Source organism: Anopheles maculipalpis, chromosome 3RL, assembly GCF_943734695.1.
Source record: "Anopheles maculipalpis chromosome 3RL, idAnoMacuDA_375_x, whole genome shotgun sequence".
NCBI lineage: Eukaryota > Metazoa > Arthropoda > Insecta > Diptera > Culicidae > Anopheles > Anopheles maculipalpis.
The window spans coordinates 87,571,128-87,583,917 of NC_064872.1; the positions used below are offsets into that span (position 1 = coordinate 87,571,128).

A 12,790-nucleotide genomic window follows, 5' to 3' on the forward strand; every position below is an offset into this window, starting at 1 on the left:
GTGCTAATCGTTAACGAAGCTACGGAGCCGGAAGATAGCGATGAATAAACGGAACCAGCGCAATACCGCTTCGATTCTGAAAAACGACTGAAGAAGAATTCCTAGAGCTACGAAGCTGCGAGATACGAAACTTGGCACCGATGGGGAATACAGTGGATCAATCAATGACTTCTTCTTGGCTTAACGACTTCTAAGGTCATGCCGGCCATCGAAATGGCTTTCTAGACTTCCGTTACCACGTAGTTGGTTAGTCAGTCCTCACTACGGGGGGACAGTACGGATGGGATTTGAACCCCAGTCCTGCCGTTTGAAGACCGGCGCCGCTGTCGCCTACACCACCGGGCCGCAACCGGTGACCCAATCAATGACTAAAAAATTAAAACAATTTATGAAAAGGGCCAAATCACGGTTAATTCATCGATGCCGCTAGAGAGCTGAATTGCTCGAAATCAATGACCTTTCAATATTTGCTGAGTTGCCTTACGACGATGCAGATTGATCGGCGAAGTTAGTGGAATGAACAAAAAGCCTTCGGATGTCCTATAATGTTCTACTGACTCGCAAATTAAGCAGTTCAAATCTGTCGCCGGAAAAGTGTAGTTGTTTCTCTTGAAATTCAGTTTTGACACATATTTAGACCCAATATAGCGATCTCCATTGCTTCAACGAAAGTTCAAGAATGAAGGCTTTTTTGCTTGGTATTTACATAACTGACCATGCCTTTCTTACTGGCCCGTTCCTTGGCGTGTTTCAACTTACACTTGAAAAAAGTTTGTACGTGTAACTCGGACAAGGGGTCAGCCTTATTGCTACCGATACTCGCAAACAGTTTAAACACGTTTGTCCGATTTCCAAAACGTATTTTCGGTCCATTCTTGCTGTGGCCGCTCCAATTGCATTCAGCAAAAAATGATCGCTCGACCAGGATGTCCAGCGCTAAGCTCATACGATTGTCCGGATTGCTGTCCGGGAGTTGCAATAATAGCGACTTTTTAAGATTGTTCCAATATTCCTCATCTTCGCCAAGCTTCGTATTGAATTCTGCGAGCTCGTTTTCGGTGCTTAATTTCTTAAAAACGAAACGAGATTGCGCCGATTGTTCGCTGTCCTCTGGTCTCGCATTTTCAAACGTAACCACCACCGAATCCTTCACTTGCTCCAGCGTTGCCAATGATAAGCCCACCCTTTTTTCGACCCGTCCTAATCGTTTGGAAATGCATGCCATATCATTTTGCATGTGGTCTGTGTTTTCTTTGATTGCTGTAATTTTGTCAACGATTGATGCGATTCGTTGGGAGATTATGTTGAGCGCGTTCAAGTCCAAAGCGTTTGCTGCTTTTTGGTTAGACATTAGGATAGTCTTCTTTGGGCACTCGATTGTATGGTTTGTGTTGTCACAATCTTTAAACGGATCTTCGTTGTTGGAGCAGGTCATCTTCAAGTTGGTAAGTAATGATGCATTGGCGTTGGTCGCGATGCTGGTTCTTTGTTCATCTTCCGATTCGGCTGAAACAAATCAATCCGTTAACATTGGTCGATTTTGGTACGACGAAGGACTTTGCTTGAGCTTACGTTCTTCTTTTATAGGGATTTTGGTTGGTTCGGTTTTGTACTCCCGGATCACGTTGTTTTTTACGTTTAAGCGAAGTCTGTAACTATTACCAGCCTTTTTTTCACGTTCAGCAGATGACATTGCCGGCACAAGAGTCTCCTTCTACGTAAATCTGTTTTGTTTTTTTTTTGTAACGTTCAGAGCCTTCCAAGAGCCTTAATCACAACAATGTAGAGGTAACCTGCAACATGGACCATATGTCCCTAAATTTCACTACACAACTGCGCGAGATATTTCCTGGCGTCGCTGGAAAAAAGATAAACAAACGCTGACAGCTGCTTATGTTATGTGTACACTGTTCACTCGCTCAGGGACGATTATGTCTGTCTACACTACATATGTTTTTTTAGCGGTAAAATGTTCATGTTGAAAGTATATCGAACGAATTTAGGAGACCGAATTCCACCCCATTCGATCAAGTACAGTCAAGCTCTTCATTAAGCCGATAAATTCGGTTAGATTTGTTAACGTATCGAGCTGGTAACATACTTTATGCAAAACTAAGAACGCATCTGTGCTTGGCTAGCTCTCTGGCGTTGTCTGCAATGTATACAAACAAACCTGGAGTAAACAACCGCTTACGGTATGATTACACTCATAAACAATCGCATATTCAGCATTTGCTCTGTATGCACAGTACAACCATCTACTTGCCCACGCGTGTACAAATGTACATTTCCGCGGGAGGGTGAGTGAGCCAGAGTCAATTCATTCGTAGAGCAATTGTTTAGCAATCCGCATGGCATTTCTGTTGGTGATCCATGGTGTGGTTCATCCGCAGTACGGCACCCCCACTTCGTGCACCTTCAGCATCATTGTTAAACGGATCTTCATCGTGAGAGCAAAACATGTTTAAACTGTTAAGTAATGGGCCTTCGGCATCTAGCGTGATCCTGTTTTCTATCTCAATGTTAGTTTCGGCTGAAACCATTAATTTCTAGATTCAAGGCGATTTTACTGTGACGGAATGTATTGTTTACAATTACATTCAATTTTTATTGGTATTTTCGCTTGTTCCGCATCGTATTCCTGGTCAATCATGCTTTCTATCTTTCGACTAAGCCTGTAAACTTTGTAATTGAGTTTTTCTTGTTCAGAAAATAAGATTTTTTCAGGAAATTCCCAATCCATCTTAACTGAAGCATGAAATAAAACTGAACATTTGTTTTCCTAGCATCGCTTCGAGTTTAAACAAATAAATATGTAAACAAACAAACAGCCACTTATGATATAATGACACTCATTCATAAATAAAATGATTATTGAAGCGTAAACTGATCGATTTGATTAGGAGTGCGATAATCGACGTATGATTTTATTGGTTTTCTAATAGTTTAGAGGGTTTCCGCTTAGTCCATATCTTTGGCCCTCCTGTGCTTAAGTCTCGGCGTTTCGCATTACGAAACCGTTCCCTAAAATAAAAGATCTATCACATTTCGGGCAACCTTAAAAACCTTGGTGCCGCCAACATCCACAACTGTTTTAAAACGTTCGTGCTATTGTCAAATGGAAAATTCGGCTTACGGCCAGAACAGGTACATTAAGCAACGAAGTTAAACATTTAATAAAATGTATGCTTTTATTGTGGCGTGAGTAGTTTAAAGGGTTTTAGATGCATTTTCAACTTTCGCTCACCTTTTTGTAAAACTCTACGTTTAGCATGGCGCAACTGACCCTTAAAAAATTCTTTCACCAAATTTTCTTCGAATGTAATAAACTTGGTGCTACCGAGATTCACAAACAGTTTTAAAACATTCTTTCGATTTCCAAGCTGTACCTTCGGCTTTATTTTCCCTATGCCAGTCCAACTACATCCAGCAAAAAAGTTTCGTGCGAAAAGCAAATCAATCATTATGCGCATCCGATTATTTGGGTTACCATTGTTGATTCGCGATGTGAAATATGTTTTAACGTTAGAAAGATACTCCATGTCGGTACCAAGTTTCGATTCAAACTCTTCTAATTCTTTTTCTGTGCTGATTTTCTTAAGCACGAATGGAGGTGGCTTTGCGGCGACCGGATGATCTCTCACTTCCGCTTCAGTTACTTCAGCGACCATTGCCACCGAATCTTTCACCTGTTCCAGTGTGTCTAAAGAAATGCCCACCTTTTTCTCGACCCGTCCCAACCGGTCAGAAATGGTTGCTACCTGCTTCTTGATATTTTCGGTTTTTTTATCCATCGATATGATTTGTTTGGATATCGTCCTTAATATATCTAAAATTTTATCGGGAGTCAAGTCATTCGAAGCGCTGTTGCTTTCCATCCCGGATGGCATTTTCGGTGGTACGGAACCACCATCTTCAGCACCACCGGTAAACGGGTCTTCGTCATCGGAGCAGGTCATTTTTAAACTGGTAAGTAATGGTTCTTCAGCGGCTTCTGCGACAATGTTCTCCACCTCATCTTCCGAATCAGCTGAAACGATCAATTCCTTTAGGTAGGTCGATTTACATGTGAAGGAGCGTATTGTTCACACTTACATTCAACCTTGATCGAAATGTTCGTCTGTTCCGCATCGTATTCCTGGTCAATGTTGCTCTCTATCTTTTGGCGAAACATGTAAATATAGCCGGTCCTTTTATCGTGTTGAGAAGGTAAAAGTTTTTCTTCCATCGTATGCACAACTAGAAATAGAACTGGACGAGTGTTTCTAGCGTCTTCTTCACAGGTAAACAAACTAAACAAACCTGCATGGCAGTTGCTTACGGTGCGTTTATACGGTGTATCCACTTCAACGGAATGTTTTTACGGGTAACCATCGTAACCGTCAATGACCAAATTCTCATTTTCGTCTCTAGGATAGACATACCTAAGGGGTTGCCTTGCTTTTTCAGGAAATAAATAGAAAAAGTATCAACTTTAAAATAATAAGTCTTAAATTTACATATTTTGGGATAAACTTTCTAGCACAACTATAAAGAAGCTACTCGTTACTGTAGGAAACTAATCTTTTTGTTGTTGGAGAAGAGAACATCCCTTGTCGAGTAATTAATATTTTTAATTATATCGTTACTATTAGTGTACAATAGGGAAGATACCTTTACAGATGAGTTAGTTTGTCTGTTATTAAAATTCTAATTTTTATTCAGTGCACGAATGACTTCAGTTTCCAACCAATTGGCCCTCCAATTTCCAGTTGGAAAAACAGAATGTTTTATTAGAAAAGTTCCAAAAACAAGCGAGTCGTGAAGTGACGTGTTAAGACTAACATTATATGTAGAAACACCACGCGCTGGAAGCTCGAATCGTAGAGATGACCCAACGGTTTATTGCTTTAAACGGAATCAACGGCCGGGGTCATTCGTTTCAGCAGTTTCTGCTGTTTCTGCGCCTCCCACTCCTGCGGGTGTTTGCTCTTCCGATGAACATACTTGTTCGCGTTCGAATTGAACGTGATCCCACAGAACTCGCACGAGTACAGCGGAATGTTCGTATGTATTGCCAAATGTTCCTTCAGCGTAAGCTTCGTGTTAAGCTTCTTGCCACAGTACTCACACTCGTACGCCTGTTTCTGACCATGAGCCCGCACCTTGTGACTGACCAGCGCCCTATGGTTGGGACTTATATGCTGACACTCGTCACACTGTATCGGTCCCATTTGATCGTGCACCCGCTTGCAGTGACTGCGCAGGTTTTGCTTGCTGTCGAACCACTTTTCGCACTGGTCACACTGCACACGCTCGATCGTCAGCGTACCCAGATGTGCCTTGAGGTGGCGCTCCATCGCAGAATTGCACCGAAACTCTTTCCCACACGTAGGACAAATCTGTTTATTCCCACTGCCGTGCATCTTTTGCATATGGCCCTTCAGGCCAAGCTCACCCGCTAGCAACTTGCCACAGATGGTGCAGCGTACCCGCTCGTGGCGCTTCTGGTGCTGCTTTAGATGGTACAGCTTGTGGAAGGAAAAACTGCACAGGTCACACTTGAACTGTCTCGCATCCGGTGCACCATGATCTAGTTTGTGTAGATCGAGCGAGGACTGGTTGCGAAAAACTTTGCTACAAATGTCGCACACGATCGAACCGAGATGCGCGCCAAGGTGTTCGAGCAGACGGGCCCGGCGTATAAACTTTCGGTTGCAGCACTGTACGTAGCCGGCGGTTTTGTGCGCTTGACGGTAATGCTGAAAAAGATCCGGAACCGTTTCAGACATGTATGAGCACATTTCACAGCCCAGATGAAAATGTTCCCGCAACAGCTTTTCGTCCTCCGCTCGGGGTCGTTTCTTTTTCCTGGTAACGTTCGGCATTCGATCTTTCCGTTGTTCCTTAAGCAGCAGCAAACAGTTAGTATTCGTCTGATTGCTCGGGGATGCCGCAAGGGTGTCCTCGACCTGTTCTTCGATGTTATAGTCATCCTCTTCATTGTCACTTGATTCCATTTTAATCCAACTATCAGAAAGCTGAGTTTCATCTACGTGCTCTTCGTGCTGTGTGCCATCGCCCAGCGGTTCTACCTTCAACAGTTCCACGTGAAAATGATCTTCCGATTGAACCGAGCTAGCCTCGAACGAGAGTTGAAGCTTTTTGTTCGGCTCTCCTTTAACCATCTCGTCGACCGGCGGAATCACTTCGTCATTGTACACGATTGGTAATGCAGCTTCTAGGCTCGTCTGATGCGATCGTACCTTTTCACTGTAGTCGAAGAATTGTTCTACCGTCACACGGCATCCACGGCAAGCTTCAGCGGGAAGATTTTCATCGGGTAAAATCTAAAAGTATAAAATGGTTCCAGATTTAAGCACAGCAAAGCAAAGAACGACTCACGAGCAATTCGAAACGTACTGCAAAGGTAAACACGGCCTTAAGCTTCGGTTGAAACACCTCGTCCGCGATTGGAATTTTTCCTCTCGCCACACGGGGAAAGCTACGCAAGCAAAGGCGACAGATTTCTTCAACATTGTGCATCATAAATCGATGGATTTAAACGGAAACTGGCAAACAGCATCCGCGTATAGCGCTCGTTGAGCTTGACCAAACTGCATCAACAACACAACACAGGTAGACGTACAATTTGACAGCTGATTGCAGAGTGCAGTTGTGCAGGGTTCGTTCGATAGGAATAAGAAATCCGACTTTCGCTGCACCAAAAAGTCAAAATAAACAGGCTAAAAAGATCGTTAGCACCCATTACTCTCTCCTCTCTGTTCAAACTTCGAATCAAACCCACACCAATCGCTGCGGCTCGAATGTTGAACCAGGACAAACTCAGATTAAAAAAAACGAATTACAGGGTTTTCTCATGGCCAAGAAATCCATTCGTTAAGCTAATCGCACACGATGCGTACATTTATAATGTTTTTGACCTTTCTTTATTCACGTAAGAATGAAATGATTTTGGATACTCTTTGATTTTCGCCGTAGAAGATTATTAAAAACTAACAATACGACGCTGCGACGACTGCTACAGTGTGTTGCGGACCTTTTTGTACACTTGACAATCTCCGACAAGAGGCTGTCCCTTCGCATCGGTAAATTATCAAATTATCTTTTGCTCTTTTTCGATTTGTTAATATTTTTCATAGCATCAGTCACAACTTTGGCTTGCAACCGGGTCTCTGTAAAGGATTCCACTTCCGGTACATTATGACGGACCCGTTTGGCATTTTTTCTTCGATTTTTCGATTGTTGGTATCCCGCTTCAGAATCAACATCGGATACTTCATCGGTTGATGTATCCAGTTCTATCACTAACGAGACCTCCTGAATATAGTCGGTATGCGGGTTATCGAACGTTCCGATATCATCCATCTCATTGTAAAAGAAAAAGTTGTCTTGCGAAGCAACAGATACGAAGTGCGTTTGTTCAGCATCGTCTTCATCCGGCGGCTCGACTAGTGGATCGTTTCCTGCATCTGCTGTAATGGTTACACCAGGCAAATCGGCATCCATCGTTTCATATTCCTTTTCCTGGCTGGATTCATCGTCGCTAGCAATGTTTATCACTTCCTCTACCGCTTCCCCTAGATCGGCAGCAGTATTTTGAACAGTCGCCAGCACTGTGCTTGTTGGATTATTTTTCTTTTCCAGAGCCGCAGCAGCGCTCAGAGATTCTTCTAGCCGTCTTTGGTTGTTCCACACTATTGCAGAAAACTGCTGAAATATTCGCACCTTTCGGAAACATTTACCACAAACGTTCATCGGTAGTCCTATTTTGTTTGTAATCTAAAATGAAACGGTCCGCGTACGGTTACAATCATTACAGTACGACGGCTACGGCCAATATGTACTACTTACCGGAAAGCTAAATACTTTCTGCAACATATAGCTAAACTGTTCCTCTATGATGGTGGTACAGTTTTTGTCAAACTTGTCACCCAAGCAGAGACGGCATTTGTCCGCGTAAGTGGTCGGTATGGGCACACCGTTCAGCATTACGACCGATGAAGCTGGTTTCTTCTGGCCTTTTTGGCTGGGTGTCGAATTCTGGCAGTACAAATCTTTCCCAAAAGGTACACTTTTCGGATCACTCATTCTGCGGGACAGTTTTGTTAATATTATCCAAAAGCTCAGCTTTGCTCTTATTCGTGCTTGCTGAAAATTGTTGCTGCTGCTGTGGGCAGAAACTCCCGGGAAACGCAAAAACTATAATTGTGCCTGTATTTGCTTTCCCATCGAAAGGATTGTTTGTTTTGCTTGGATCATATGAAAGTGACAGTTCTCATGCGTCAAAACCATCTGCAAAATAATAACAACCCAAACCAGACGGCGGCGTCTGCACTGCGTTTTCCCTCGTGTTTGATAAATTCGCATTATTAAAGTGTTTTTTTTTTCATAAACGTGTGGTAAAATGATCAACTATCTATAGATATAATGGGTGAAAAATGTCGATTGTGTCTGAAAAAAATTATAAGAAAACGCACCACAATTTTGCAAGACAAATTTCGTAAGATGATGGATGCAGTTTTCTCCTTCTCGGTAGGTTCCTTTGCGCTTTGACCTTTTTGCAGACTGCACGGGGTAACAGTATGTTTATGGATGTTCTCGTTACAGTTCGTCAAGCTAGAAGAACTATCCGTGAATGTGTGCTCTCGCTGTTCTTCCACTGTTCGTAACTTTTTCAGCTACAGCCAAAAGGTTGAAAAGAACCAACGGCTGCTGGAACAGAAATATCTCAAATCGGACTGTACATCCGATATTGCGCAATCGAGAGTCTTTGTCAACGGTTCCTTACATTACGACTTGTATTACAATGAAGATGGCACAGACGATTCCATCAGCATGGATGCAGAAAAATTTCTCCTCCAGAGAGATCCCCTGTCGGAAGTATCTTCGATCGATTATTCCACCAAAGAGACGGAATTGGAAAGCAAAACTTTGAATCATTCGCACAAAGCTTCCAGTCCAGATGACGCACAAAGTTCCAACCTTTCGTACAGTTGCGATGAGTGTGAACTGAAGTTTGCCACTAAAATTCAACAGTACAAACACCGGCGCATGCATCAGAAGAAAGAGTGTCTCGTATGCAATAAGCGCTTTAGGACGGATAAAATTAAAGATCACGTTGCGAGAAAACATCCAAAAATCTTTGAAAAACTGGTACAGGAGTGTAAGGAGCTCCGCTGTGAAAATTGTCAGGAATTGTTTAATACTGAAGCAGAGCTTAACGATCACCTAGATGTCGATGAGACGAAGATCCTTTGCAGCGGAGGTACAAACAATGCACGACTCTATTACTGCACGAAACGCTACAAATGCTGTAACTGTGAGGAGAAATTCTTTGATAAGCTGGAACTAACCAAACATCAACGGCGCCATCGGACGGTAGAGTGTCCGACGTGTAGCAAAACGGTACGAAGCGATAAGATCAAGAAGCACATAGCATCCCAGCATCCGACCCGCGACAGCACTGAGCTGTTCAAGTGTGTGGAATGCAGGAAATTGTTTAACAATGAAGCAGAACTAACGGCCCATCGCAAGGCCACCCACAATAAGCAAGTGTGCCCAGTTTGCAAGAAAACGGCTAATTATGCCCACATTCGACGACACTTGAAGTGGTTTAATAGTGTCTATTCTCCTGATGACTCTGACGAGTTTTCCGACAATATGGTGAATATGAGTAAAAAAATAAAAACGGAAAACTTTCAATGCGAAGAATGTGGACAAACCTTCCCGCACGATAATCTACTGCATAAACATCAACGTGTCCATGGGAGAAAGAAATGTTCGGCAACTGTAGCAGTCCGGCGAGGAGAGACCCTGGATAAAGATGAATAGTCACGAAGGCAGATTCATCTACTCCAATGGAGGCGTATTTAGTCTGGGAAAATGGTCAAGTTGAACTCATCCAGCTGTCACGAAAGAATCGTACAAGTTTCAGGAATACATTAATGAATTCGAATAAGCTAATAAATTCAAATGCAGAAAAATTGTTTAGTTTAGTAGTTTTGTTTTAAAGAGTTGGCCTCCTGAACTTCTGATTCCATTGACGCAAGTCCTTGGAACGAAAATTTTCCCGTAGATTAGACTATTGCCAATCGATATTATACACTACGTATATGAACAATAATAATTTATATTTAAATAAGTTATTAATGCTATAAATCCGGAAATATATCATATTTTCTATCGGCACATGTTTCTACAAAATAAATCAATCAATCAATAAGGACTGGACTTTCCAGTTTGAAAAAAATCCAAAGATGCAGATCATTCATCATAAGCGTGTCAAAGGTTCGGAAGAGCCCTGAAAGATGCGCATGCAGGGAAAATTAATCATGTTCAAGCGAAGCATTCTGGTTGGTCAAGGATTGTTGGAGATTGTTTTTTTTTTTTAATTACATGCAACGTAAAGCATTGTGCTTTGTTTTGCATACACAATACACATGGAACAAACAAATGTGTAACAATTAATAACGAAAATTCGAAGGTCAATGGTGAATTTTTAAATTATCTATCTTTCTCGTGAATAAAAAAAAATAGTTCTTACGACCAACTGCATCTGAATGTAGTTTTGCATAAAGTCATTAAACAACCTGCTGTTTAAGCAATACAACTACCTCGTCATAATCCATACGTTAACCAGATTGGTGCCGTTAAAACAACACCAACAAAGCAAATACGCTTCTACCGAATCAACCGGTGAGCGGAACGGTTTTACACATATGGTCACGAAATTATTGGCCGATAAACACCGGTAAATATCAACCACCTTGCCCCACCTATTGCGGGCAGCCTTACCATCGATGGTGACATTTTACAGAGTAAAGTGCTTTTTTGAATGTACAACTGGCGGACGCCCATCCAACAATCACTACACAACTAGGGCCCTGTTGCTGCTAGAGAAAATCGGAAGAATGAGGAGAATGTTGTTTTCCGACCAGGACAGGACAGGATGCTGCAAACTTCGAGACAAGAAGAATTCTTCTTTAATGCGTTGATAGCGGTCGACTCAAGGCGATCTTATTTCTCTAGTTATGATCGCCTTTTTATACGCCTCGTGACGGTGTAATGGTCATTCTCTTTCACGTAAGCACTGATAATAAATGTGATATGAAATCTGAGGTAAAGGTTAATCTTAAGGACATTCTTCTTAGCGAATTACACAAGTTGTTCACAATCTAAAAATTCTAGATTTGTGATCATGATCGTGGTTGCGTTCAGTGACATTTACACTTGTGATTGAGAATTGAGCCCGAAAAACAAAGACACAATCCACTGTTTGCTCATGAGATGAAATTTAATACTTTTACTTTCTCGTGTCATTGTCCTCCCGTTAACGGATTGGAGTCCGTTCAACCACAACATGAATCAGAAATTTTGATTGACCTTGAAATCTGGATGTTAGGCTCGAGCTGCCAATTAGCTATTGAATTTGTTCTCGTGATTTAACACGACGTGCCTGCTAATCCGCTGCCCACCTTTGCACTAATTGAACACGTCATTTTATGTGGAGTATTTAACAATCAATAGCCACCACACATAAATAGGGTAGCTTTTTCAACCCCAAAGCAGGCTACCCGAAACGCACATCTCTCGTTTCCATGACAACCATGCGTAAATTAAAAGACTTCAACGCTTGTAGTGACGACGAACCCGATAAACGTTCTGCGGTACGCTGTGCACTGTAAACGATCGTACGCGACATCAATTTCTTATTGTTGTATGTACATTTATAAATTATAAACGACTTTTACTGCAACACGAGATCATCTTGAAGTGACTTGTGGCGGCGTAAATGCTATGAAATATTTTCAGCACATACATATTAGCATTCGGAAAAAGTGCACCGGTCTGTATGGCCATCGGAGTATGCCGCTCGTTTCCCTAAAGGGTGTAAATATCATTGGCACGGATCGTAGTGAGAATCCTTATAAAATATGAATCGACCCTTCCGATTTTTTTTTGTTCTTTCTTTTGTGCTGTCCCGCTCAGTTACTATTCAGGCGTTCTGCTGGAGCGTTACTGAGCAACCGATCGGTTTCGCCTTACCGAAGGGTCTAATTAATTGTCGGGCACTTTTGCATTCCTCCATTCTTCGGTTGTTAATAACCTCTAAGGAGTCAATTTTGTTTCTTTTCACCGTGCATTTGTAATTTGATTTGTTTAGCAATTTATTTCTAGCCAAGCGGAATTGGTTCAAAAACACACTTTCCATTCTTACAAGCTATAATCAAGCCTAACAGAGAATATGGAGATCTTTAAGGGTTATAGCGTGTTGCTACTGCAAATGCAAATCCCCCACACTTATACTGCATCATCGCCTTTTCGGAAGCAAACAAACCACCGCCTTCTTGTGCACATTATCATAATCACACGATCAAGCGATGTTCGTTACACCTTTACATCTCCCTTTTTTTACAAAGAGCGCATCACTTTTTCTGCAAGTATTACCTTTTCTTCCGCATACAAGGAATACCAAAGCGGCGGAATGTCTCCCGAAGGAAATGCTCAAAGGCGATGATAACCTCCCCCTCCCCCCCCCCCCTTCCCCCCTGGCAAAACATAGCCGCCGCATATCGGCTTTTGTTTCACTTTCAACCACACACGATCGTTCGCCGTTGTAGCATGCCATGATCTTGACCTTTGCTACGCAATCGTCGCCTACTGTAATGCTGTTTGGTTACGATTGGATTCGAACTAACACACATCGCGTTGTGTGTTAGTTCGAATGCAAAATACATCTCAAAAAGAGTGAAAAACATGGAACAGAAGCATTAAATAAACAAGTGGA

The 12,790-nt window shown here is 42.2% G+C and overlaps 6 protein-coding genes across 6 annotated transcripts in view; 1 reads left to right on the top strand and 5 right to left on the bottom strand.

Moving 5' to 3' along the window:
- The window catches only part of LOC126561924 (protein LSM14 homolog B), a 204,641-nt gene that overhangs the window by 155,658 nt on the left and 36,193 nt on the right, over positions 1 to 12,790 (bottom strand). The gene's annotated exons all lie outside the window — the stretch shown is intronic.
- Positions 1 to 12,790, bottom strand: part of LOC126562465 (uncharacterized) — a 136,980-nt gene that overhangs the window by 65,202 nt on the left and 58,988 nt on the right. The window lies entirely within an intron of this gene.
- LOC126561139 (uncharacterized) lies at positions 674 to 2,743 on the bottom strand. The gene is made up of 2 exons (XM_050217083.1): positions 2,599 to 2,743; positions 674 to 1,506 (listed from the first exon to the last, which is right to left on the bottom strand). Exons 1-2 carry the CDS (start codon positions 2,741 to 2,743, stop codon positions 674 to 676), a joined length of 978 nt encoding a protein of 325 aa, XP_050073040.1.
- On the bottom strand, positions 4,890 to 6,525 carry LOC126562049 (transcription factor grauzone-like). The gene is made up of 2 exons (XM_050218461.1): positions 6,403 to 6,525; positions 4,890 to 6,329 (listed from the first exon to the last, which is right to left on the bottom strand). Exons 1-2 carry the CDS (start codon positions 6,523 to 6,525, stop codon positions 4,890 to 4,892), a joined length of 1,563 nt encoding a protein of 520 aa, XP_050074418.1.
- Positions 7,102 to 8,091, bottom strand: LOC126561140 (uncharacterized). The gene is made up of 3 exons (XM_050217084.1): positions 7,855 to 8,091; positions 7,618 to 7,782; positions 7,102 to 7,527 (listed from the first exon to the last, which is right to left on the bottom strand). The coding sequence occupies exons 1-3, from the start codon at positions 8,089 to 8,091 to the stop codon at positions 7,102 to 7,104; spliced, it is 828 nt and encodes a 275-aa protein (XP_050073041.1).
- LOC126561141 (zinc finger protein 184-like) lies at positions 8,431 to 9,834 on the top strand. Its single transcript, XM_050217086.1, has 2 exons — positions 8,431 to 8,535; positions 8,611 to 9,834. The coding sequence occupies exons 1-2, from the start codon at positions 8,431 to 8,433 to the stop codon at positions 9,832 to 9,834; spliced, it is 1,329 nt and encodes a 442-aa protein (XP_050073043.1).